The sequence below is a fragment of the Dermacentor variabilis genome, chromosome 2, assembly GCF_050947875.1.
Source record: "Dermacentor variabilis isolate Ectoservices chromosome 2, ASM5094787v1, whole genome shotgun sequence".
In the NCBI taxonomy this organism is placed as follows: Eukaryota; Metazoa; Arthropoda; class Arachnida; order Ixodida; family Ixodidae; genus Dermacentor; species Dermacentor variabilis.
This window is the reverse complement of record NC_134569.1, coordinates 30,389,119-30,417,054: the sequence shown is the minus strand read 5'-3', so window position 1 is coordinate 30,417,054 and position 27,936 is coordinate 30,389,119. Positions and strand designations below refer to the sequence as shown.

The following is a 27,936-nucleotide window of genomic DNA, read 5'->3' as shown; positions in this document are numbered from 1 at the left end:
TTCCATGATGTTTAAAAAACAGCGCTGAAAACATACACCGGACAACATGATATAGGATTGGGCACACACGGCGCTTACTTACAACTGCATTTATTGAAAAAACAAAAAAAAAACACGATGGCTTTTTGAAGCCTTACTTCAAGCGTGCACGCATGCTCGATGTGAATAAAAGCACTTGTCATTCCCAACACATTGCCTCGTGGTCGCGGGTGAGATTAACACCGTTGTTCACCCCGGTTCAGCAAGCCAATTTCCTTCAAAGATAAGGTTACGGAAAGCTGAGTAACACACCCCACTACCTTTTCTCATTATGTGAAATGCTTTCACCACTCCTCTTGTAATGCTATCATTGTACCCAAACAGCATTTTTGTGTCATCAAAGAACAGTTTACAGTCGCATTCGAAGCAGTGCTTTGCCAGGTTTGTAGATTTCTTGTCTAAAGAATTCTGGTTCTCCGATAGCCTTACATTAATGCATCGGCCTGGCTGCCCTAGGTATACGAAAGGCCTCATGACAAAGAGGTTTGGTAAACAACAGCTATCTTACAGGCCACAGGCTTTTTGCCATGGTTTATTGTCCTGTGTACATATTTAGCGCTGTCTTTTAAACATCATGCTATACTTGCTTGGTCTGGCGCAGCCGTCAAGGCAGCCGACCTGGAGACCCTGAAGCCTGCGGTGGAGCCGCCCACGCAGGGCCACGCCACACTGCAGGTTCTGGAGGCCGCCACTCGGCCCTTGGGATCGGCCGTCGCTCCAGTGCAGGCGAACCCGCACTCCATGGGCCTGCCGGGACACCTGCACCAGCAGCCGCAGCACCACCAGCAGCCGCAGCAGCACTCAGTGAGCGAAGCGGAGGCCGTTTCACGTCTGATTTCTTCATTGTGCAGACACCTTGGATTAAGCTGCACTTATGCGCTCATTTTTTCCGCGGTGTTAGGCGATCAACGAACTTTCTTACTTTATATGCTTTGCACGGAGCCGACTACTGATTCCCCCCTCCATCGCTCTCTCTCTTAACTGCTCACACTCGTCGCTTATAGAAAACATTCAGCGTGTCTGATTAGGTACCGAATTGGTTTAGCGTATTGCGTTCTGCGGAATGCTCCTCGGATGCGCAACCGCGAGGTGCCAACGTGGGCACACGGAGCAGGAACTTCGTCGCACGCGAGTTTGCCTTCCCGCAGGAAAGGTTCGCGGTGGCAGGTCGCGAGTCGCGGTATAAGGTAACCTTTAGTAGTGTCGTTATCTGCTGTTGCCTAGCAACGAATGTCCTGAGCAAGATCGAACATTTTCTTTTTTGGGCAGTGCTGCCGCAGCTGAAAATTCCGGATGCAAATAGCGGTGTTTCAAAACTCAAAATTATAGTTTTCATTCAGTGCTTCTAAACATACTTCGAGAACGACACTTTATAGCACGTGACACTCTGGCACGGCTGCTCTAGCTCGCCTGATTCTCCAAAGCACAGGAAGTTTATAAGCGTGCTGCCCCCCTCTCAATTTCTCGGGCTATCGAAACACAACAGCTTTGCAGGTGCACGGGTAACGGTGTAAAAGCTTCGAGACTACTTTGGCAACTGATTCCATACACTTGCACGTGACACGCTCGGTGACACAAAAGCGGCGTACAACATGGCGGGCTTGCGCGCGTTCGCAGAGCTCATCGGGACCCCTGGCTGGCCAGCAGCCACCTCCGCAGCCGCAGCAACAGCACCCGCCGCACGGTGGATCGCAGCACGGAGGCGGGAGTGACAAGCCCGCCAAGCAGAAGCGCCACCGGACACGGTTCACGCCGGCGCAACTGCAGGAGCTGGAGCGCTCCTTCTCCAAGACACATTACCCGGACATATTCATGCGGGAGGAACTAGCCATGAGGATCGGACTGACCGAGTCGCGCGTCCAGGTAAAAGCCCACACTCAGCAGAGTGAGTGGGAAGAGAGAGGAGGGGGGACGAGAACAGAGGCCGCGCGCCCGCGCAGTGCTCGTCTTCCCCCGACTCGTGGCGCTTAACTTCTGAAAGATTTACCCGGATATGCAAGAAATGCCATGATGGGGGACTCCTTAATAACTATGGCCTTCCTAATTATGAATCAGTTTAGACTGATCAAATAGCCTTCGAAGACTCTGTTGTCGTTAATTTCGCGATGATACTTAATTATTTCGCGCCGAAAGCCGGTCGTCTGTACGTCAGTGTGATTTCGAGGATTTCAAAGTAAGTTTTCGCATTTTGGCAGCGTTGGCTCAGCAAAAAATTCTTGAAACTTGCCATATTCAGTCTTTGGCTCCTTTAGGACACACTGTGGTAAATCTTAACCATTAAATAATTACCTAGGCCCTAGCAGACGCCGTAAAATTTCATGACGTCATGACGGGCTAGTGCGGGAACTTCAAGTCGGTGTCGCTACCCGTCTTTCGTATTAACCCCCTTTTCTGGGTTGTACCAAGGGTATTCTCGCGGTAATAAGGGTGTTTTTGGCATTTTGGAAGGCTTATTTACTAAACCCTTCTGTCACGGCGTACTTGTTTGTGGACGCGACTTATTTTTGCTATTTCTGTGCAGTGGTTGCAAGGAATACATAAACAGTTTTACTTTTTAGTAAGATGTATCACTTACGACCGCCTCGGTGAAGGCACCGCCGCGCTTTACGGGACACTTGAAGCGGTGTGTTGCGGTACCAATTTCTAGAGATCTGCTGTTGGACAAATCAAGTTTTACAATAAAAAAAAAAATCATTGCCTTGTTGTAATGCTTGCACCGAATAATTAACATCTGCATGTAACTAGAGCGGGTAATTCAATACTTTAACGAAGAAACGTAGCATGACCGACTGTACAATAAATGAATATTTAATTGCTATGTAATTATTATGGGTCACCATGTAAAATGCACAGTCATTATCCCACCTTGACTTGCTTTCTGTTGAGTCTCCAGCATCTTGGAATAAAATTATGTGAATATCACACATTTATCGACAGCCGATCGTAATTCGTGACCGAAGGGGATAATAGAGGAGAAATCTTTCGTTTTCCTGTTTCGCGCCGCTTTATATCAAATTGGACAGGCGTTCTCGAACACGCACACCATTCTAATCGCATCGCATAGGCCCTTTGGGAATGTCTTGCTTAGGAAGAGCCTCAAATGCGTTCTAGCAACCATTCCATCAAATTCTATTTTATATCTATTAAGACAATTTATTCCGTGGGGGAGCTGAAGTTCAGTATAATAAAAACTAGCCCCGCAAGGGCTGGTACAGGAGCATAACTTCTATGGCCAAATTGAAATAAATACTAATAATACGCAAGAAAGAAAGCAAAAGAAAATATTTTTGTGAAGAATATGCTCATTAAATGCACGAACCTAATACCTATGTTTAGCCTCCGCTCAACTTGCATTTTTGTTTATAAAAGAAAACAGAATAAGGTTCCATATGTTGTAACGTTGACTAGGTTACTCACACATTTTCACTATACAGAGATAAAATGCTACGCACACAGCATTCGCAACGTGGTATAACATGGTACAACGTGAAGTCTAGCACTCAGCGCTGGTCCTGCACGTTTATGTGTGTTCCTTGTCCAGCGGGTCGCGGTTCCAGAACACATGAAATTCCTAATGGCCAACTAGCCCCTATTTCTCCGTTCCAGAAAGGTGCAAGGACACCTCTCAGTAGGCGCGAACGCAGCTTCAAGTCATCAGAGCCCATATATATATATAGTGCAAATTCACATCTTTTGTATTTACGTTCCCAATATTGCAGTCATCTGAAGTAATTCAAAATGATGTACGTAAACCCGTAAACCGTATTCGGCCCAGTATGGGAGCTGAGGGCCGGTCACCCTCTTCTCTTTAATCTAGTGTTTTGTACAGTACTGTACCCAAGTATCGTCATACACGAAGTGCAGACTGTACTTACAAAGCCCGACTGTAGGCGGACAGTGACACTGCACGCAGATCGTTCGCGCATCGCCGCGAACGTTTAATGCAACCCAGCTTACCGCGCGTAAAATTGCGCTAGACATACACGTCACTGCTGTGAAATTTGCACAAAATAGCAGTTTTTTTTTTTTCATCCTCAGCATACAAAGATATTCCAGTACTTCATTCTTGTTAGCGTTCTTCTCGTTTATTACTATATATATATATATATATATATATATATATATATATATATATATATATATATATATATATATATATATATATATATATATATATATATTAGGCTGCTTATGCAGTCACATAGCGGGCTTACATTTCTTCATTTGCTAAATGGTGAACAGCCTCTGAGTTTTTGTACTCAATAGCTGTCTTTCCCGCTCACGCCTCGTTTTATGTTGGTCATTGTTCGTCCCTGCTGCTTTGATCCTATGGCCGAATATTGTAGCAATATAACATCGCGGTGTAATATTACCGGCTTTATCGGGCATTCGGCGTGACGGATAATAATGAAAGAACAGCGTAAAATGGCATAATTGTTACGAAGTGCGGCTCCTGGTTCTCATAGCCAACTATATGAGCTACTTGCCGAAAAGAAAAGCTTCGTTGTTGTTGTTTTTGTAAAGGCTGCTTTTCTGCAAAATGCGTTATAATGAGGTGAAGTACAATTACGGGCTTTCAGATTGGAAGTATTGATAACACCTAATTTGCGCAGCTGTACTAATGCCTGAACGATTATGTTAGATATGTGTTTCTGTAAATAGGAGTTTGAAATTTTCGATCTCGTCTGGTCAGATAAAGAAGAAATCATGGGAACGTAGTTTGTCATTGTCGGTCTTTTATACTTTCTGCATGCACCAAGAGGCGTGCGTCGTGACATATCATTTGACAGGGATTAATATAGATTAGTAACCAAGTATAAAAATAATTTTCTTTTCTTTTTGTGTTCTAAGATGAGATCCATGGTTTGCTTGTTTTTATGCGCTGCCACATTTCGTTTCCTTTGATCTTATGTGATAATAGAACTTCCTGTGTCATTGCTTGTATGATATCCATAAGAATAGTTACGTGAGGGAAGCCATGTAACCATTACCGGAACTTCGTGATCTAAATTCTGCACTAAAGTCCTTTCTTTTTTTTTTCCGCCATTAATGAACTCGCTCATTTTTTCGTACTCGCATTCAGTAAGTTTGTTTTTGTATTTAGGTATATTCTCACCTTGTAATGAAGGTGAAAAACCAAACACTGCCAAAAGTGTAAGCTAAGAATTGAAGCTAAACATTTCGACAGAATCGCCTGTCTGATTGGGAAATTGATTAAGCCTTTCAGACTGACTCCAACCAAATAAGTGAATTTTATTAGCCCGACGTTTCGGAGCCTGTTCGGCTCCTTCTTCAAGGGGCCGAATAAACCGCGTGAAGGGCAACCTACCCTCGGTGTATATCCATGGCCTTGGTCACATAACGAAAAGAAGAAAAGGACGCCCAGCCAGGTAGATTTCCGCTCGAGGTCACCAACACCAAAACGTCTGCGCTCCCCCGTGCACCCCCCCCCCCTCCCCGCATCTTGTCACCGGCACTCTCGCGGGTCAAGCTCCCCCAGCATCGGTCATCCCAGCGAACCAGCACCGCTGCGGGCATCCCACCCTTTCGACCCCTGCCCTATTCTCCCGTCTGCCAGGTGTCTCCCGACCTTCCCTACTCTCCCCTCCCGTTTACAAAAGACCGTTTAAAAGCTGCACATCGCCAACCCTGAAGAATACCCCCTGCAGAAGGAGCCGAACAGGCTTCGAAACGTGGGGCTAATAAAATTCACTTATTTAGTTGGTGTCAGTCTGAAGATCTAATCTAAGAATTGAACTCTCCATTTATTGGGCAAACTTGCACCCGGAAAGACAAGCAACACTCGGAACCACAGCGATAGTTGCGAGTGCAGTCGTCGAATTCAACCCCATAGGTCGAGTACGTGCGCTATTCATACAGGTATTACCGTATGCATGTCAAAGTAATCGCTATTGCTTACGTAAATTCGAGCATGTGCAACGCTATTCGCAACGCGCGGATAAACAGGTCTGACACGTCTCCATTGCTGCAGATTTGCGTTCAATAAATTTCGCTTACTGTGTGTAGGTGTGGGCAACTACGCCGAGCAACAGCTTATAACAGTGACAATCCGATGAACGCGGTCACTGGCAAAAAGTAGAACAAAGATGCGTGACTATATATTTCTCCCCTTAATGCCATGAAATTAATAAACTGCCTATATAGCTAATCGTTACATTCCGGTTTCAAACGCACACTTGCGGCAGCTGATGCTAAATGCTCTGTTGGGAGGCAACAAAAACCCGGTTTACTTGTGTCGCGTCATAAAAAGCAAGGACCAAGCAGCTTAGCTCGCGCTCGTTATTATAGTAGAAAAGGACGGGAAAAACAAAGAAACAGTTAGTGTGACACAAGCCCGAGAATAACGCCAAAACGTTTTGTTCGTCGCAAAACAGAAACACTCGAGACGCGAGACCCGGAAAACGTGGCGCGCGAGAAATTGAGAACTGCGCGCGCCCGTCAGGAACCGACTGAAACCGGAGAGCGCAGCAGTCCTCGAGCGTGCGTGGGCGCGAGCCGAAGCAGCACGACGACGCTCGGTTACGAGTGCGCGCGCGAGAAAGTCGTGTTTCCAAATCAAGCGCAGAGGCAAGCGGCGTGTAATCGAGGCGCCGCGAGGGCAAATAAACGCTCGCAGGCGACGCGGCGGAGGCCCGACTCCTCGTCGGGGAAGAGCGAGAGGCGGCGTCATCGATCGGTGTCGCGAAGAGTTGGGGCGTGGCCTCCTCTTATCGACCGCCGCGCTTGATTGACAGTCGTCGCCGAGCTGTCAGGCGTGCGCAGCCACGCGAGCGTCGCAGCTCCGTATCTATAGGTTACGCGCACGCCCCACTCTCTATCTCTCGTTCCGCTGCTTTTGATGCGTGCTGCTTCGTTACCTTGCGTTCGTGAGCAGTGCCTTCGAGAAACGCCGAATCTCCGACCCAGAAGCGGGTTGGACGATAAGACGCGGCTGCTGGCGACTCGTGCGACCGTATATTCACGGACGTACCAGACGCACTTCTGCGTCCGTGAGCAAAAGTATACAGAGAAGTGGTTCTTGTGGGGAAGGAGAAAAGGCTAGCGCTATTTTCTGCAACCCATGCGGGAGCACGGCTCAGCGCCAGCAGGGTGGACGGGATGGGGTTAAAGGGAATCGCGACCCCCCCCCCCCGCCCCCCCAAAAAAGAAAAAAATTGTTTGGCAGCTTTTACTGTATATAGGCAGTACGCATTCCTATGCAGAGCGAGAACTCGGTGTTGCGTGCGTAGGGCCACGGCGCGCTTGTCAATTTCAGGCTATGCGCTTAAACTATACAGAAATTCAGTATTTCACTTTGTTGACGGAGTTTAACCTTCCAAAATAACACTGGATGCCGTGATAAATGCGGTATTGAAGAGCTCAGGGATCTAATTTCGAACTTCGATCTACCTAGGAGGGGGGTGTCTTTAACGTGCAACCAAAGCTTGTAACAAACGCGTTGTTTCATTCCACCCTTGCCGAAATCTTACCGCTGCTGCCGGAGGCCACGACCCCGCGACCTCGTAAACAGCAGTGGAAAGTCATAAATATATAGTGACACCGTGGCGTGTATTTGGCTTTTTCGCGACACCTACGGCCTATATAACTTTGCTCGCTGACTCTCAACTTGTGGAACATTCGAGCAATTCGGCGGCTATTAGGTATTATTTTACGTACCGTATTTCACCGACTGAATTTGCGGTTTAGGGAGCCCATCGAGAGACAAAATAAGAGAAAAAATTTGGAGGACGCTTAAGAGGAAGCTTTAGCTCGGGCCCAACTCCGACGCGGCCTATTCAAATACATGTAAAAACGCAAAAACGTTTTTCTAGGATAACCCCTGGACCGATTTTAATGAAATTTGTTGCACTTGAGTGAGAAAGTTAAATTCTAGTCACTGTTGGAAGCGGAATTTTGATTTAGGGCTTGAATTTTGTTAAAAAGATTTTCAAAAATTCAGAAGTTTGAAAAAAATAGAAGCACGAAGTTTACAAACTAATAGCTCTTCATCAAGAACAGATATCGCTGTTCTGTAAACGGCGTCCATTAGATCATTCAAGGCGGACAAATTTCATATGTCATTTTACAACTTACGTGAAATTGTTACGTTGTTTATGAGGGTTCTGCAAAAGTTGTAATTACATATTAATAAATTTTTTGAGATTCATGTGTAATATGTCAAATTCGTTCGCTTTAGATGTACTATTAGGTACAATTCACAGAATTGCGATATCATCTTTTCTTGCTGAGTTACGGAGTTGTAAACTTGATAGTTTCGTTTTCTGAAAGTTTGCAATTTTCACCAATTTTTAATAAAGGATTTACGACCTAAATCGAAAATTCGAAACCAACAATCACTATATTTTAAGTTTTTCTTTTAAATGCAACAAACCCCGTCAAATTTGGTGCAGTTGTTGCCGAGAAAAACGAATTCTCCTTTTGCATGTATTTAGATAGGAGCACCCGAGCTAAATCTTCCTCTTAAGAGGAAGCTTTAGCTCGGGCCCAACTCCGACGCGGCCTATTCAAATGAATGTAAAACGCAAAAACGTTTTTGTGAGATAACCCCTGGACCGATTTTAATGAAATTTGTTGCATTTGAAAAAGAAAGTTAAATTCTAGTGACTGTTGGAAGCGGAATTTCGATTTAGGGCTTGAATTTTCTTAAAGAGATTTTCAAATATTTGACCGTCTGAAAAAAATAGAAGCACGAAGTTTACAAATTCATAGCTCTGCATAAAAAACTGATATCGCGGTTCTGTAAACGCCATCCATTAGATCATTCAAAGCGGACAAATTTGATGCGTCATTTTACATCTTACGTGATTTTATTACGTTGGTTACAAGGGTTCTGCAAAAGTTGCATTTCCCTATTGCTAAAATTTTCTATATTCATGAGTAACATATCAATTTTGTCCGCTTTAGATGTACTATTGGATAGAATTCACAGAATTGTATTATCATATTTTGTTGTCGAGTTACAGAGGTGTAAACTTGATAGTTTCGTTTTCTGAAAATTTTCGATTTTTGCCAATTTTTAATAAAATATTCACGCCCTAACTCGAAAATTCGAAACCAACAGTCACTAGATTTTAAGTCTTTCTTTTAAATGCAACAAACCTCGTCAAATTTGGTGCAGTGGTTGCCGAGAAAAACGAATTCTCCTTTTACATGTATTTAGATAGGAGCACCCGAGCTAAAGCTTCCTCTTAAGCTTCGCCTTTAAGAGTGCAACGCGATAGCAACTCCAGCGTGTGTAACCGTAATGTTTACCGGGAAACGCTCGCGTCGAACGCTGTGCACGAAGGCGGGCTTTCTAGTAGAAACGCGTCCTCTTGTGTAGGCCACGATGCGGTGGAGGCGAGCGCCATCTGGAAGTGTCGCAAGGAAACGGGCGTGCCGCTCCGTGGCCTTCAAAAGTTTTCGCGCAACAGAAATAAGTTTTTTCGTATATTTAAATTACAATCCGACGCTATCATGTCTGAAGGTTTTGCGCAAGTCGTACTTTACGATTTTTCTACTTATTTTAGTTGATAAATTCAATTAGTTTAGTAACTTCCTTGCGTCACATGGAGGGCCTGGGTATGGGTGGTTCGAACATTTTGTCGAAACGACCTCCGACGCTGGACACTTTACGCGGGACGTTGACGCCGTATTTTCTGCCACACGGCGCCCTTAACGCTTTCGCGTTAATAGCAGACAATATCTGCAGTGCCGCAGTGAACACAGCGCGGTAGCGTATTTGCATAAGCCGCGTCTACTGCACGAAACCGAAGCAAGTTGCGCGAGTCGCAGGTCACAACAGAACTTTCCGATGCAAAAATATCTTCAGTGACGTATACGCTGTCGGCTGATTACAGTGTTGAAAACTGTTGGTTCAATTGCCATAATTAATTACAAAATAATTAAAAGCGGTCGCCGCATCCACTTTCAGCCGTGCACCATATCCCCCTGGGAAATGCATAAAAATGAAAGCGAAGGCCCCCCAAAGTGAAATATGGGAAAATAAAAAGGGAGCTGTCCGGGGACACATGCATGTCAGAAAGTGGCAATTTTGCTGTGAAATGTCGACGGCGTATAAGATGCGCTGTTTAGGACGACTGCGAGGTTCGCTAGACTGAACGAATTAATTTTTTTTTAACGCCGCGTCCTTCGGGCGATTATTTGAAGATGATTTTAGTCGTAAGTGCTCTTCGCCATTGGCTCGCGGCCTTCGTTAATATGTCAAACTGCAGGATTGGCTAGAGTTTGCCATTGCGAACACTTCCAATGTAAATGCTCGTGTGTGTGCGTGTGTGCGTTCGCGTTCGTGCGTGCGCGAATACGGGCTCCCCCTTTCTTTAGCATTTTTTGCACGATGTACAAGAGAGACGAGAAAGAGATAAGGAAGCAGACTTTTGTCTAGTTTGGCTACCTATACGGGGGGTGGAGGGGGGAGTGAAAGAGAGAGAGAGAAAAGACACGAGTCTTCATCGCACTTTAACATGCACTAAGCCAGGTGAAGCATATCTTAAGTCTGTCGCCTTCAGGTAGTGTAGAAGAGCTCGAATGGCTTTCTTGGCTGATGAGCTGTGAGGCCAGGCTCCCACAGCCTTTGCTTCTGTAAATGGCCTATGTACAAGATGCACAGCGACCGCCTGTCCTGCAGGCGAGTCCGCGAGTATACCCTCAAAACACCGGCTGCGACCGAATAGAAAGGGTTGCGAGGTGGGCAGAGAGGGGGGGGGGGGGAATGAGAGGCGGCGGGCGGCGAGTTGTATCACGTCGAGAGCGCCCGAGGGGTGACGTGCTCCATTAAGCGCGCGCTGGAGCCGAACGAAAATGCGCGCGCGCGCGATATCACACAGAGGTGTTTTCAAGTGCGTCCCGTGAAGGGCGTCGAAATGAGCCGGGGCGAAGATGGCGCGGCGCGCGTCGGCAGCAATTCGCGCGCGCGTGCCAACGCACAAACTGCCTCGCGCCCGGAGCCACTTACCCCGACTTCTCGCCTTCGGCGCCTGGCCAGCCTGTTTTTTTTTTATTGGTGTGCCGCTTCGCTTAGATGCACCGAGAAAGCGTAAGCCCAGATAAGAAAAACTGCGTCGACGAAGATGTTCTGCGCCTTCATTTCTTGTTGTTTTCTTTTACTTCTTCTTCTTCTTCAGCAAGAAAGATGTAGCCGGAGTTTGCACCGAATGCATTTTTAAACGCCGAGACATCCAATCTATGAGAACTCGGCTTCAGTTGACAAAATGCCTGATTCTGGTGAAAACTCCACAGCGTTATTTCTTTGGCGTCTTACTCGCGCGTCTGTTATATATATGCGCGAGTATCCGTGCGGTATTCAGTGAAGTTTGTGATCTTTTTGAGAGCAAGTTCTTATTAGTTCATTCTTGTTAACGAGTGGGCTGTTTATTTTTAAATTAATAATATTATTTTAGAAAAATCGTGAATTTTGCCATATGAATGCTGGCAAAACTGCTGGATCCTTATTTTGATAGAATACGACTATACTGCGAGTCACGACCTCCCAACTTGGAGTTAGTGAAACAAGATTTATACGTAACATAGATGTAGAGATGGGCGGCAAAGATCACCGTTAAAAAAACAAACAAATAATTGTAACGCCTTTCTTGAGTAATATTGGATCTGAATCAATGAAACACAAAACCTCACGTCATATTTTCGCATAAACATTTCATTCTTATCGTGTGCACGTAGCTTTCTCGTCAATTTAACATAGCGAGACCTCTTTTGATTGACCTCTCAAGTTAGTCTCCTCAAAGCTTTGTTTTACTACTTGCAGGGATGTGTTTGTTGTCAGGCAGTAAGGCATTGAGAAAGCCTTAGCCACTCTTTGTTAGTTATTTTTCTGCGTTAAGCCTAAAGCTATCATTTTCAGATTTTAAGGGCTTCTCCCTCATCACGTAATTCATGAAATGAAAGACACTGCGACTTGTTCGCAATGTAAAACATTCTGCTATGCCGGCTCTCCAGGAGATTTGTAATTTCTTGATACAGCATGCCCTTTTTCTTAAGCAGTTTATTTGAGATCAGCATCCCTTCAAATGCGCGGTTTACTCGGATTAAGAATGGCCACATAAGATCATTTACTTATACAAAAATCTAGGTGCGTGGGCGTTACAGCACTTCTCTTCCTTTGGAATGTGATGGCTGCAACAACGCTATATAGTCGCGCCGCCACTGCCGATATTCGTGAGCTCGTGTGCTCCACTTGTTCCTGCAGATAGCTTTCTCTCAGGTGCGTATCGATCTCCCTTCGTAGCTAGGAGGCAGAAACAATAAGTGTGCAGAAGGCTGCTCATCAGGTTATGCCCTCAGCTTCTCGCGCACGCACGGACAGACACACGCTTCGGAGAGCAAAGTGCTCGGAAGAAAAGCCGCGGCGTCGGTTGGCAGCAGGCCTCACCTCGCGCGCACTCATCGGCCGCCCACCTACAGCGGTGAAAGAAGAAAAGGGGGGACAGAGGCGGCGCAGCAGCAAGAGCGAGAGGAGCAGAGATTACTTTTTAATGGAACAGCAAAACCACATTAATATCAAATGCAGGTTCCCTGTCGCGGGCCCGACCCACGCTCCGGCACCGCGTCCCCAGAGGACGCGGGCGGCTTCGGACTCGGGATTCGGGCTCGACTCGGTTTGGCCGGGAGAGAGACTTGGCCACGATGCGCCCCCTAACGGTTCTCCCGGGCATACTTGGAGGAGCGGGCAGGGGAAGCGGAGACAAGTCTGGGCGCGTAGGGAAAGAGGGATGCTCGGGTGGCAGGCCAGGAACGCCGCTTCCCCCAGCCGCCGTCTGCCTCCGCTTTCCCGCTGACGGTTGTCACCGTCATTCCGGCCTGCCCTTTTTGGTAATTTATACTAGGTGGCCGCCGCGGCTCTGGATACGACTTTGGCTTCTGCCCGGTCTGCTGCTTGCGGTCGGCGGGAGCTGGAGGCTGAACGCGGATAAAAAAAGAGAGAGACGGCTAAGGTATAAAGGGAGGAGGTGCGAAAAGGAGAAAGGGGAAGCAGTCGTATCTTCTTGCCGAGTGCCACCGTCGGTGGGAGTTGCGGTGGCCGAGAGAGCGGCCCGTGGTTTTTCTTGCGCCGTCAAGAACGCTAGCCTCGTCGCCGGTGTTCGTTTCGTCGCGTCTCTGGAGAACGCCGCTGCCACGTGGAGCGTTCTTCTCTTTCCTCCGGCGAGGTGTTGGTCACTGTTGCTTCTTGCCCTTTTCCCTCTTACCTCGGTATTTTCCGCCGCGGTTATCGGTTCCTTTCTTCTTGTACTTTGGCCTCCACAGCGGCGCCACGCTCTGGTCGGGCGCCAGGCCCGTGCTCGATCGTATATATCCCGCAGCGCTCCAGTTCCTCCGCTCTTCCCCCTTCGTTCTCCCCTGCGTCGTCGCGTGTCCACTGTCTTTTCTCGCTGTCCTGCGGGGGGCTTGCCGAGGATTGCTTAGACTGTTTATTGGTCGGGCTCCCTATCGCACCGGGGGTTTAGGCTGCCGGCGCAGAGGGAGAGGGGGCGCGAGTGTCGCCGGCCCAAAGTCCTTCTCTTCCTGCGGCAACTTTTTCTTCGCGCTCCCGGCCGAGCTGTCGCGGCCGGGACGCGTTCGTTTTTTGTCTGTCTTTGTGTGACTTTCTCATGGCCGCAAAGTTTCATTTATTCCGGGTGCACGCCGGCGCTGCCTTATAGACGGGCGCAAGCCACTGGCCTGTTTCCCGGAACGGAAGGAATTTGTAGGCGCCGGACGGACAACAGCCTTCTCATTAGGTACGGCGACAGGGCACTGAACTTGCCGCAAAGAGTTCTCCCTTGATCTGTCTTGGCTCGAAGTTCTGTATAGTGTCGAGCGGACGGCTTAAGCCGGGAGTTTTATCATGTTGGGCGCAACGGCTAGCGCATTCCTTTAGCCGATAAACAGCATTTTCTTGTTTAACTGATTCTGTTCAGAAGCCAGAAAAAAACAACAATTAGGAGGGGAGCGAATCCGAGACCAGTTCGCCCTACCTCTATATGCCGCAATATACGAATGCTTACAGAACAATTTTCTATGCCGTATTGTGTTTGTATTTTTGTATCTGCCAAGAAAACATAAACTCACTTTGCCAACTAGTTTCGTTTAGTTTAAACCTTTCGGGTGCTGCCCTTTGGAATATTTGTCATTAGACGTTTCGTTCCTTTCACATTTGGCAGGGCCCGACAGGAGCACGTGTGGTCGACATATTTTCTTTGTTTGCCGTTTTGAGTGCACGAGTACCCATGTCTACGCCTTCATACACACACCCATGTACACACGACTGCCGAACTAGGCATACCGTGCATTAATCTGGAGAAAGATAGCTGTTTTGCTGTATTTCGCCGGCATATGCTCGGCCGACACGCTACTCCGCAGAAACAGACAGATGTACAGAGGAAGGCCCGGACACAGTATCCGTACGCCAGCATTTCCACCTGACAATGTGTACGAATAAAACGAACCTTTGAAAGAAGTCACGAAAATAACAAAAGTACAGGAGTTGTCATCTCAATTTCAGTCCATATATTTAACAGGATGAATTGCTACGTAATTTTAGAAGCGAGCGAAACATTCAGGGTTCGTAAACTCGAGAAGCTCTGCATAGCGCTTTGTTGTGGTTGCATTTGATGTTGCTTTATTATGAATATTGATATTTTTTATTATGTTTTACCTCTACAGGCAGATTACTGTTGACCTAACGAATCAAATCTCCACGCAGCCCTTTGTCCCGGTTTAACGTTCTCAGCACCAAAATACAATCTTGTTTTCTTTTTCCTTTCTTTTTTCTTTTTTGCCATATACAGCTTTCTTGTTTCATTCGCACTGTGCGCTGTAAACTTTACCGTCAGACCCAGTCGTCTCATCTTCGGAAACTAACTTCATTAATGTGCATGGTATTATATTATTGTAAGGATGGCACAAGTGCCATTGTCCTCCTTCGTTCGTCCTTTATCTATCTTGCGGAACGCAATTGAGAGAGAGAGAGAGAGAGAGAGAGAATGTGAAAGGTAGCAAGGGTAACCAGAAGACGAGGAACCCGCACTGATTGGTAGGAAGAAACAGAAATATGAAAAGGCCATTTTTAGCGCTGCATGGTATCGCTGCACGTGACACGTAGGTTTTTAGACTGTCACCCTCCTCATTCCTCCGAAAATGAACGCTCCAAAGCGCAATACAGTGACTCGTAAAAGTAGGCGCTACGTGTACCAATGCTGCATGCTCTCCTCGGACCAACCCTGTAGTGTCGCCCCTTGCAGGTGTGGTTTCAGAACCGTCGCGCCAAGTGGAAGAAGCGCAAGAAGACGAGCAACGTGTTCCGCAGCCCCGGGGCGCTGCTCCCTTCGCACAGCCTGCCGCCCTTCGGTTCGGTGGGCGATGCCGCGGCGGGGCTCACCTTCGGCTCGGCCTCGGACCCCGGCGGACCCCCGCGCTGGGCGCCGCACGCCAGCATGTCCCAGATGGGACACTTGGGGCCCGCACTTGCCAGGCAGCCGCCGCTTGGTCCGCCCACGTCCGTGCCAACCATCGCGCAGGTAGGCATGGGTGAAAGCTCAGGTGGGATAGTAACCCGTGGCAACACCATCAGTAGAAAGCGAAAAATTTCATTTCATTTCATTTTATTATACTGTCAGCCTCATTTGTGCTATAACAGGGGTGGACAGGAGCGTGCATACTAAAATATGAGCACTCCTTATACAAACAACTATGAACACATAACAGTGATTGACAAAGGATAGCCAAAGCTCTTTACGCTGAAGCACAGCAAACAATGCATATAATACACTCTACATCTTTAAACACTAAGTCATTTAGTTTCTTTACGAAAGAAGGTACACATTCAGATGAAACAGTGGAATTTGGCAGTCTGTTCCACTCATTGATCGCCCGTGGAAAAGAACTGTACTTAAAGCAATCGTTGTGGTGCCTCGGAGGAGGAATGTACATGTTATTCAGGTGTCTTGATGTTTCCCCAGTTTTTATTTCTATGTACTTTGATCTGTCAGTTTTTACTTGATCTTTAATTATTAGAAAGAGTAATTTAAGCCTGTCGTACTCTGTCCTTTGTTCTAGTGGTTGAAGGTGAGCTAGATTACAAAGTTGAGTTGGCGAGTGCAAACGCTGGTATTCGACTCTGGCAAGCTCGTGATCACCTATGGAGTATGTCCATTCTAGGATGCTTTCTTTCCTGGAAACGCTAATTGCAACGGATTCTGCCGCGTTTAGATGCATCTGCCAAGTAATGCACGAGTTATTTATTTCCTGGAGGTTTAGATTTAGTTCTCATTGATCAGAAGGAGATTTAACTGGATTATATATTACGCAATCGTCTGCAAAAAAAAATACCTTATAGGGACCGTAATATATTTAGGAAAACCGTTGATAAAAATTTAAATAAGCAGTGGGTCCAAGACACTACCTTGGGGAACTCCAGACATAACGTTAGTAAATGTAGATTTTTTTAGTGTTCACTTCAACGTACTGCTTGCGATTGGAAAAATGGGAGGAAAACCATTGCGTTATGTTTGGGTTTTTAAAGATAGCATTTTTTTTAATGGGGCCCACACAAAGAAAAAGAGCACCGTGTGTTTGTGTGTGCGTGTCTCTGTGCTTAGTTTTGACACTATATAGTGTAATAAAGAAGATATCACAAGCGTCTCTGCGGCCGCATGGCTCCCGAACTGAGGAAGACAAAGACCAAAAGATCTATGTCGCTGCTTCCCTCGCCCTGGCACTTGGCTGGAACTGCGCGGCTGCTCTCTGCAGTAGACTCTACTTGACTGGGATTTCCGCTAACCGTCAATAAACCCCGTAGTATTTGGTGTAGGTGTGGGGTACGATAACTACTCGCCCTGCAACTCCGGAGCCACACTCTGCCCGCCGCTACCGCCAAGAACATTCCAGACGACGCCGGTGAGCGACCCACTTCGTCACCTGGACCAGTCACCTGCGGTGACGTTCGTCAACGAGACCCAGGTGTGTCCAGTGGCGCCGCCGGTACTGATGTCGACGACTGGCTTTCGTCGTGCGAAAGGTGAACAACCACAACAAATAGGACGATTGGACAAAGCTCACCAACGTTATTTTTATCTTGCGGATGTCGCCGACCTCTGGTTCCGAAACCACGGTGCAACTGTTGCGACATGGAATGACTTTAGGAGTGCCTTCTTGGAGATATTTGGCAGTCCGGCCGTGCGAAAGCTTCGTGCCGAACAACGCCTCCGCCAGCAAGCGCAAGAGTCGGGCGAGGATTTCAGTAGTTCTATCAAAGACGTCATCGATCTCTGCAAACGAGTGAGCCGAACGATGACTGAGAAAGGTAAGATTAAACAAATCCTCAAGAGCATTGAAGACGCTCGCCCGCCAAACTGTTCCTCACGTGGCCTCCCTTCCTTTGGCGACTTCTCCCGGACGGACTGATGACGGGTCTCTGCTGTCTCAAATCAGTCTTTGTGGCGTGCAAAATTAGTGATGACGACGATCCACAATAAACAGGAGTATATTTTACTGAAAAGAAGGCCCTAGCTGACGGTCATTCGCCTCGGCAGATTAATCTCCCAGAGCCTCGCGCAGGTCACACGTGATCAGAGCCACGCGCCCGCTTCGCTTCCTAGTCAATGGCCTGTCCCTAGCCAGACGCCGTTCTCCTCATCCTCCTCGAAGTCGACGCTGATACACCTTCATTCGTGAAGAGGTGGCCCGCCAGTTCTCGCTGCTCCCCCTCACCGAGAACGCTGTCCAACCTTTGTTCTCTGCCATGCAGCAGGCCATCCGCGAGCATGTTGCAGATGTCGATCTACCATGTCGATCTACCAGCACGCTCAGATTGCCGCACCGCTGACGTACGCTAAAGTCATGTCGCGTCCCAGATCAATGACGCTCCCCTACTCGACGCCGCCACCGAGCCCAGCAATTCCTCCTGTGTCTCAAGTTCCCTCTGAATACTTCCGGCCGCTAGATCCATGGCGCACGCGGGACAGTGCGGCCGATATGCTTCTCCTGTGGTTTCGCAGGACATGTAGCGCGTTTTTGTCGCCGCCGCCTGTTGCGTCCGGCTGCCGTCGTTGATCCACACGTACCTGTAGCCCACCACCGGTCGTCAGAACTTCAGCAGCCGTAGTTCACCATCGCCGCGTCGCCGTTCGGTATTGCCGATGCGTCGTCACCCGCCTTCCAGCGAGGGAAACTAAGTACTGAAGCTCCGGAGGCAAGAGCTGCACGCTTGTCGAAATGCCCAAGACCTGCGATATCCTCGCAAAACATTATAGAAACGCAGGTTGAAGGACCTTGCTACATTCGCATTTGTCGACACGGGCGCTGCAGTTTCCGTCTCATTGCCGTAAGATAAGGAAGGTCACCCAATCACTTTCTGGCCTTGTACTTCGTATTGCCACCCCGGAGCCCTTGAACCTTCAGCAGCATGCACAACTAGGATTGTTATTCAGGACGCACTTTACACAAATGAGTTCCTTGTGCTGCCTTCCTGCTCTCATGATTTCTGCGTTTCTGCACCGTAAACCTCTACCACTTCCATTCACCGTTCTTGACGTCGCCGCTGGTACAACAATTAGGCTAGTGCACAACCTGTTCGCATACTCGCTCATTCTCCTTCGCAACAAGTCCGTCGACTTTGTCGAGCGCCCCTTGACATATCTGAGTGTTTCGGAGTGCCTGACTGCTCTGCTGGCCTTTCGCTCGACGCCATGACACCATTTCGGAGAAGCTCCCGATTGGCTTCCGAAGTCTTTGATTCGTGCATCGACGCCAACCTTTCCCTCGAGCACCGCGAGCAACTCTTGTGTCTCCTAGATACTTTACGCTCTTCCTTCAACTGTACCGAACACTCCTTGGGTCGTACAGACAGTGCTTCCTACCACAACGACATCGGGCCCCCGTTTCCCCTCAGATAACGCCCCTACTGCGTTTAATTGGCGGAGCGTCGTGTAATCAACGACCACGTGAATGACATGTTCGAGCGTGGCGTCGTTCAACCATTCCAGAATACGCGATCTTCTCCTGTTGTGTTAGTGCGCAAAAAAAAAAAAGATGATTCTATTCGATTATGTGTCGATTACCGCCGTGCCAACAAAGTAACACAGAAGGACGTATATCCCTTGCCCCGAAACCACTGCGAGTGCGTGGCAATAGTCTGGGCTCTTTGGATATTACGACCGTACCTTTATGACTGACCCTTTTATGTCACGAACCACCACGCTCTTTGCTGGTTGTCGACTTTGAGAGACCCCTCGGGCCGCCTCGATCGCTGGGCCCTGCGGCTACAAGAGTGTGATATCCAAGTGGTGTACAGGTCTGGACGAAAGCACTCCGACGTGGACGCCCTTTCTCGCTCTCCTCTGCTCCATGATACAGCGTCTCTGCCGTACGCCGCTATTTCAGCGCTCAACGTCGAGTCCATGCATTCGGAGCAACGGAAGGACCCGTGGATTGCATGCTCTTCTCTACCTTCTGTCGGATCCTACCGCCATCACGCCCTCCCGCGCGCTCCGCCGTCAAGCCTCTCATTCTACCGTGCGAGACAACCTGCTTTATCGCCGCAACTCTATACCGGATGGTCGCGAGTGGCTTCTCGTAACACCTCGTCACATGCGCTCCGACATCTGCGCTTCTTTTCATGCCGACCCTCAGAGTGCTCACGCAGGCGTGCTGAAAAGTTACGCAAGGTTGTGCCAATGCTTCTACTGACGCGCTATGTACAACTTTGTCCCCAAGTATATCCGTGCTTGCGAAGCCTGCCAACAAAGCAGGTTTCCTCCACAACGCTCGATCGGCGCTCTTCAGCCCCTACCTTGCCCTGCGCTGCATTTCGATCGCGTCGGCCTCCACATTTACGGCCCACTCCTGTGCACTACTTCTGGAAACCGACGAATAATCGTTGGTGTTGACCATGTCACCCGATATGCTGAGACAGCCGCCCTTCCTGCCGCTACGGCACGTGAGGTTGCTTTCTTCATCCTGCGCAATTTCGTGCTTCGACAGTGCGCTCCTTGAGAACTCCTCGGTGACAGATGGCATGTCTTTCGTTCCCAAGTGGTTGAAGCCCTGCTTGTCAAGCGCCCCGTCATTCACTGCACACACACCGCTTACCGTCCTCAAACAAATGGATTAACTGACCGCTTCAATCGCGCTCTTGGCGACATGCTCACAAAACACGTCGTGTAGGACCACTCCAACTGGGACATTATTCTCCCCTTTGTAACCCACGCTCACAATACCGCGACTCAAGCGACCACAGGTTTCTTTTGCCATTCTTTTTGTTGTATGGACGAGAACCCTCGTGCACGCTCGATACAGTATTGCCATACCAACCCGACGCCTCCGCATATCGGCCCATATCAGAAACAGCCAAGTGCGTTAAAGAAATCCGCAAACGTGCACCTACCTTCACGACGGAAGATCAAGCTCACCAGTGCAGTCGACATGACAACGACCTGAGCACTCCCGCTTGCCGTGTCGGCTCCCTCGCGTGGTGGTGGATTCCGCCTCAGGTTCCCGGTCTTTCGTGTAAGCTAATGACTCAATATTACGGACCTTACCGGATCGTCGCCTGCACATCTGCTGTAAACTATGTGGTCGAACCTCTGACGCCGTCAGACGACCTGGGGCGTTGCGGTCGTAAGACCATACACGTCAGCCGGCTTAAACCGCATTACGATCCCCTTATCATGATGTCACCGTGATTCGCCAGGATGGCTACTCTTCTCCGTGGGGCCATTGCAATGACGAAGATAGCACAAGCGTCGCTGCGGTCGCATGGCTCCTGAAGTGAGGAAGACAATGACCAAAATATCGGTGTCGCTGCTTACGTCACGCTGGCGCTTGGCTGGAACTGCTCGGCTGCTCTATACTCTGGAGCCGACGTGACTGGGATTCCCGCTAACCGACAATGAACCCCATAGCAATAAGAAATGAGGAACTGCCGCCCTACTGCAGCCACATTTTTTTCTGGGATTGCTGTACTGAGCTGTTACTCAGACTCGAAATTATGTGTTTGGCGTTCTTCGCAGTTATCATCATTACATCAACACGGTAAATAAGTGTGCAAAGGGTGAGGCGAACTGGTCCGAAAGGTTGTAGAAAACGTTCAACGAAAGCTGAAATCAGACGCCCAAATTGAATCTCAGGAACAGTGGCATTACAAGGTGCATACATAGATCAGTGGCAAAATCATCATTAACTCATATATTAGCATCATAAAATGCATGGGAATCTATGAGGTTCCGATAATGTGCTTCAGCTATGGTTGTGAACGTGCTGCAGTGGATTCGCACAGGGCTCGACATAAGTTATAAACAGTGTTCTTTTTCTTGTCCTTTTTCTTTTTTTTTTGTGCGCATGTGTTCATTGCACAAGCGAAAAGTTTTTATCTTTCTTCCTTTTTTGCTAAACCGACGGCCCACAAATTATGGAATGGTGCTTGGAATATAGGCTGTGGGGACCCCTTTTGGGACCCCTGTCTCCTGTGCACGCGCGACTTGGGCCATTCGGCCGCGCGATCGCTGGGGACACGCAGTTCCAAGCCTCATTTTGGATAGCGTACATTCCCCGCGGCCGCGGGCGCCGGCAGTAGGTATTTTTATCCCGTTCTAATGCACACCAGTATTAAAAAGATGACACTTTGATTCGTAAGGTGCTCGAGTTCACGTTAATAAGGCGCATAGCACTTCCGCTTCTTGAGTTAAATGTGTTGATTTGGAATTATGCAGTCTGAGATATATTCCACTTTTTGATTGCAGGCTGCGAATTCCTGCAGTCCACCAGACTTCGGAAACTGCTACAACTCCTTACAATCTTGGAGCATGCTCGACTCCAACATGCTATGGAATTAGGTCACGCCAAGCTACATTTCTAAGTGAGTGTGACACCTTCTTTTTTTCTGAAAAGAATACTTATTGTGTATTTTTAATACTGTTGCAAGTCCCATCGCTGATGAGCCGTCCTTCTAGTTTTGCGCTGCGAGTAATGTAACATAGCGGTGTGGTGCTGCCCGAACCAGCAAGCAGCAGCAGCCTACGGTGCCAACACTGCACGTTGCCGACGTCCTGCGTGACGAGCGACCGAGTGAGCAGCAATGGCCACCAAGGCCTGCAGGCGCGCGCCGCGGCTAACATCAGAGAGAGAGAGAGAGAGAGGACGGACCGCGCGGCGGCTTCCGAGAGCGAGATGGCGACACCCGCACGCGCGCGTCACCTGATTGGCTCGCCGACGACAACCCGTCTCGCCCCGCGGCGTAGCGTCGCCGCATCTGCTCCGTCGAAGCGCGCTCGTGACGTGGCATCGCAGCCAATGTGAATTTAGTTGCCGTTTCACTGCTACAGACGCCGGCTTTTTCGCTCAATGGTCCATTTGATGCGTTTGCATCAACAGTTTCTCCGCTCCCTTGTGTTTAGATAAGAGCTCTTCAAAAGGCATAATGTGGAAACAACGCTGCATATATACAACCCCAAATGGCCATTTTGTGCAAATTTCAGTGTGATCCTTTATTAAGAGCTCTTGTCACTACCGGCAGAACTCATGCATTACACGAAGCTGTTCTCAAGTCAAAGCTATAGAACATGAGTTTCGGGAGTGGGGACAAAACAAAATATTTCGCGATTATCTACGGCTGTATTTTTGAAGCTTCAACTTCTGCGGCATCGATGCGCGGCTTTCTAGGCCTAATAAAATTGTCCGCTCGACGCCGAGACACAGGCAACGCGTGACGTACTGGTGTCATGTGTCATCCAGCCGCATGCGCCTTGAGTAACCGAATGGTTTCGTCGAAAGGACGCCTCTCTACTGCATTGGATAAGGACAAATTCTGCCGATACGCCTGCATGATTATTCAAAGCGGGACGTACATATTCTCCGATGTGTGCTTAATGCAGCGGACATCTAACACTTTCTGTGGTCGTGATTTGTGATCAAAATAACGTGGTGAAAAGGATGCTCGTCTATAGAACGTACAGAAGAAAGGCCTTCCACTTGCGTGCCTTAAACATTTTGTGTTTCCAGAAGGGTCCGTTATAACCCGCAAGGAAGTTGCATGCCATCTCACATTTTTAAGATACACGAATTTGCTCGAAATGTGGATCGCAAAGCTAAACCCGCCTGTAGCTACAACAACCACAACCACCACAACCACACTTTTTTTTTTTTTAACACTGTCCCCGTCGTCGCGCGGAGTCGAACAGGACGTGCGTTTGAGCATGCAACGCTCACTGGTTTCTATGCGCCCGCGCCATCTTTCATACATGGCCCCATGTCGCCACGCATCGCTTTGTGCGTAGGGTTGTTTGCCGACGACCCGCACGTCATGCATTAGCTTGCGAAGTGATCTATATTTTTATTGCATTCGCGTCATGTGAAAGGTGCGCGGCCGCAAACAACTAATTCAATTGTTGCATCGTTCTGAGCTTTCCTGGATAACTGTACGTGTACAGCATGATCGACCAGCATAGGCGTAACGAGGCAGATTATTATTATTATTATTATTATTATTATTATTATTATTATTATTATTATTATTATTATTATTATTATTATTATTATTATTATTATTATGACAGCATGATCGAAGCTTCGTGAGGTTCGCAGTGGCAGTGCACAAGTTTTAACACCGCTTATTGGGTGTCCATTCTATCGCAAATAAATGCAAAGGAAGCACCGATCGTTTTACTTTCTTTTCCTGACTATTTACAGAAAATATTTCCAATCTGTTCACAATACTTCTGCAATATTCAATCGGTCGTTACGAGCTTATAACACATGTTAAATTCTTCTGATCAGTCGGAAATTGATGTATTTGTAAACAGCGCCTATATGCTACGTCTGAGGCAGTGCGGTCATGAGACACCGTCTTGCTTATATACGCGTGTCGTAGCTGCCGACTATACAGCTCATCGACTTTACTGGCGACAAGCGCTTTAAAGTTAATGTGTGTAAGCAGTCCCCCATTAAGCCTCGACAGCAAGATACATTTAGTATCGGTCAGCATCCATCGTGATAAGGATCAATTTTTAATCCAACAAACGAAAGCGTGTACCATATTGTATCGTTGCGACGAAACCTCAAACTTGCTCGCGAAACTTATTCTTCTCGAAGAGTGACCTGTTTTGATTTGGGCCCAATATTCAAATATTAGCTGGAAATACATTTGCATTTTTTGTGCTGTTCACTTTTAATTAGAGAGGCCGAACCTCAGATACAGCGGGTCAGCTACTCACTACGTGGCCTTCGTTAGGGTGAACAAGCTGCAAGCTGTCGTGATTGTTTAGTTCATGGGCGCGGACCAATCACAGATTGCCATTGTGAGCGAACATCACAGTAAATATGTCCCTTCTTTGTGGTTCTGAGCTAACTGAGTGCAAAAGTAGTAGAATGAGTAATCTCTTCTTTCCGCGCTCTGGGTTTAAGAGTCAGCTTCACCTTGTAGACACTATGCTTGCAGTAAAGTACGCTTTACAAACCATTGCTTTTTTTCTTTATTAAATAGGCGGAGCAATTATATGCGGCGCCAAAAAACAATAGTGGTGTATATTTAAATGTAACATAAATTGTAGTGAATCAGTGATAGGTCCATGCACCTTGCAATGGTGTTCCTCACAGCTGCAGCTATTAATGGCGATTTCGCGCTCTTGTGTTCAGGTTAGCTGTTGCTATCGTGTAGAGGTCATCGGAAGAGCAGTGGAACAGAATAAATGCATGGCGTTTGCTGAACTTGCCCCCCATTACCATACCTCCCATCAGGAGTAGCGTACATGAATGTCGCCCTTTGCATGGCAGCGAACGTGTCTAGCGTTGTATATAGTTCCATTATGTTGTATTGCATACAGTTGAACGTCGTGGTGTACAGTTGCTCTGCATGCGTCCCCCAGCTCCGCTAATGCAAGCCGTTCAAGAGTAACGAGAAGACAGGCGTACTTTTTGTTGTTGTTGGTTCTATTAAAAAGCGGCTTTCAAACGTGTTGCTGCGTAGTTCCTGCTGCTCCGTCATGTCGCGATATTTATATTCTCTTCCTTATTCGCCTTGTCAAGGTTCCTGCAAACAAGCAAACTACAACGGCAAGGACAGTCGCACCTCACGTGAAGCTTGTCGTCGGGGTGCCACTCTTCTTCTTTTTTCGTCCACGGTGAGTCAGGAATGGAGACGCGGAGGTACAGAGAAGCAACTTCCGAGCCTGTCGCCGTCGTGAGTGTGTGCGTGAGTGCGTGCGTGCTTGAATTTTCGTGCGTGTGACGTGACCGTGTTACTGTCGCGTACGAAACAGAAAGAAAGAAACAGAGAGAAACCGTGGAAAGAAGAGAACAAGGCGAGAAGTGACTTCTTACCCGTCGGTCGGCGGACGAACAAGTTGTGCGTGCATCGTCTGGCGAACGCAGCCGATTTTCCCAGACCGGAAAAGACATCATCGATTGTGACAGGATTGTCCTGGCACAGCTATCGCAAGCGCCGATGGAAGCCCACGACACCAATCTGACAGCGCTGTGTAAATATACTGCACCACACACTGTTATTCTCTCTCTCTTTTTTTTTTTTCGTCTTCTTTTCGTCTTACGATCGTCGTTTCTTTACTCTTTGCTCCCCCTGTCCCCCTCCCCCCTTATGCTACGTTCGGGCGCCATGGCCCTATTGTCATGGCAACCTAAGAGGCTGTAGCCAGTCAGCGCAGTGGTCTTTTGTTCTCTCTTTATTTCTAGCGCTGCATCGTTCGTGTCAGTCTTGCGTATTTGTTTCATTGCGGTGTTGGTTTGTTTTCGTATCGGTGCCACTGCGCAGTGTCGCCACGCAATTCACAGCGACAAACGGGGGACGCCTGAGAAAAAGAAAAAAGACAAAAAAAAACAGAACTCTGGGCGTGAAAAGGAGAAGAGAGGACGGGCTGTTAGCTTCAGGCGCATGCGCAGCAAACAGCTGAAGTGACTATGTTGTCGTGAAGCCCCTTTTCTTCTCCGTGCGCTTCCTGCAATCTCACAGCGCCGCCTCCTTTCTGCGTTCCTTTCTTTCGGCCTGTGCCGGCCTCAGGCACTAGGAGAGCCGGGCGCCCCTTGAGCAATTTCTTTTCTTTCTCTCTCTCTCTCGCTCTCTCTCCTTTTTTTCTTTCAACCTCGCTGAGTTCGTTGCATGTGCTCGGTTCGTTACTGTTGAAATCATCCTCAACTCCGTTTCGTGGTCACGCAGTATTATTGTTTATATGCCAGCTCGCCTTTTCATTTCCTTTTGCTCACATGCAGGCTTGTAAAATCGACATAAAGTAAATTACTTCTGTCTACTTCGAATAAGTAATTCCATTGGTGACCACGGCCTGCACCAGGAGTGTGGTGCTAGCTTGTTCACAACTGACTATACTGGCTTTGGTCACTAGTGCCACGAATGTGCTCGCCCAAGCAAATAACCTAAAATGCAAAAAAAAATAGTGTATTAGAAAGCTCTTGACAGCACGACAATTAACCCAAACTTTAAACACAGAACAGGGCTCCAGTTCTGCGTTTGGGGTATGCATACACAAGGCGTGTGCATGTCCTCTGAAAGAAAATAAGAGAAAGCTAAACTTGTATTAACATGAAAAAAAGAAAGACAGCTGAGCAGAAAGCCTACATTGATGTTAGCGGAAAACTGTAAATCTCGGGAAACATTGATTTCTGGTAGAACAATTTCTAATAAGCTGAGCATCCAGCAATGCCTACGAAGTGCTTCCCTCGTGGACTTTATTAGATCCGCAAATATTTTTTCATTCGTTTAATCATCCTTATTCACCCGCATTTCATACCCTTGTATGCCCTGAGGTATTAACTCTTGCATTTAAAAAAAAAGTGGAAACACTTATTTTAGGCGTTATTAGCCATTACTTGATCATGTGGCGCACAGTTCAAAGTAATTAAATGAGGCTTTTCAACGGGGAAACAGCGTGGATATTAAAAAAAAAAACGTTTTCTTCAAAGTGTAAGAAGCCTCTGCATGCACAGGCTGGCTTGATTTTCTGTTTCTAATTCTCAACTTAAATGCAACAGTGTTCACACACTTGAGTTGTCTTTTTGCGATCACCGGGCTTTGTGGAACCTAAGCGAAAAATCGCTTACATTTGCAGCCATGACTTAGCTGCCAATACATGGCCCGTAAAGCTTCTTATTTCCTACCGTTTAGTGAGATTAAAGAGAAAGGCGAAGGAGGGAGGATGTGCGGCGGCGCAAATCACTGAATGTGAAACAGAGGCCGCCTCATACGAGTCCCGATAACACAATGAGACTATATATGACCAGGTGTCACATAAGCATGCCGTAGTACCTCAAAAGCTTTCAGCGTGCCATCTGTTATCTGTTCACGGTGATCTCTGGTTTCTGATTCTTTGAACTGTACTCTTTATTATTATTATTATTATTATTGTTGTGGACCTGTTTTCTCTCTCGCTTCTTCACGCGCCGTTACGCACCGACAAAATCTTTGTGAGTGAAATTTCGTTCACGCCGATGTCGTACGGTGTAAAGCGCAGTTTCTTCCACTACCCGCGAGGACAATGATCAGTGAACGGACAAACAGGGTTTCTTTGCATGCATTTAATACTCCGTACTCTTTGAGTCGTTGTTGAAAACACGGAGGTCGTGTTGTTGATGTCTCTCCTATTTTTCCTCTTTATTTGGGTGTAATGTTATGCTGACAAATTTTCTTTTTTATATATATTATAGTATTCCACTGATGGTACTCAGCAATAAGTGCATTGTCCAAGCTCTGCTGTGCTTGTGTTAAATATTTTTCGATGTCTCTCTCTTTTTGTCTGCTTTTTGCCCCGCAAAATACAATATTTCTTTGATGCATTTGTTACAAGTTCGTCGTCTATGCTTTGCGATGCTTATGATAAAAAGCATGGATTTTTTTCTTTTATTTCATTAATTGTATGTAAACAG

The 27,936-nt window shown here is 47.5% G+C and overlaps 1 protein-coding gene across 1 annotated transcript; it reads left to right on the top strand.

The window, feature by feature from the left end:
- The first annotated feature begins 647 nt into the window (after positions 1 to 647).
- Positions 648 to 27,850, top strand: LOC142571599 (homeobox protein orthopedia-like). Its single transcript, XM_075680095.1, has 5 exons — positions 648 to 843; positions 1,657 to 1,902; positions 15,297 to 15,572; positions 21,792 to 21,907; positions 25,072 to 27,850. The coding sequence occupies exons 1-4, from the start codon at positions 781 to 783 to the stop codon at positions 21,882 to 21,884; spliced, it is 678 nt and encodes a 225-aa protein (XP_075536210.1). The 5' UTR covers positions 648 to 780; the 3' UTR covers positions 21,885 to 21,907; positions 25,072 to 27,850.
- The last annotated feature ends 86 nt before the right edge of the window (positions 27,851 to 27,936 follow it).

What these genes read in the sequence shown, in the direction of transcription:
- LOC142571599 (XM_075680095.1), top strand. Translation starts at nt 781, where the DNA reads ATGGGCCTGCCGGGACACCTGCACCAGCAGCCGCAGCACCACCAGCAG. An exon ending in AGCAGCCGCAGCAGCACTCA is followed by an intron (nt 844 to 1,656) that starts GTGAGCGAAGCG and finishes GCGCGTTCGCAG; the next exon opens with AGCTCATCGGGACCCCTGGC. An exon ending in TGACCGAGTCGCGCGTCCAG is followed by an intron (nt 1,903 to 15,296) that starts GTAAAAGCCCAC and finishes CGCCCCTTGCAG; the next exon opens with GTGTGGTTTCAGAACCGTCG.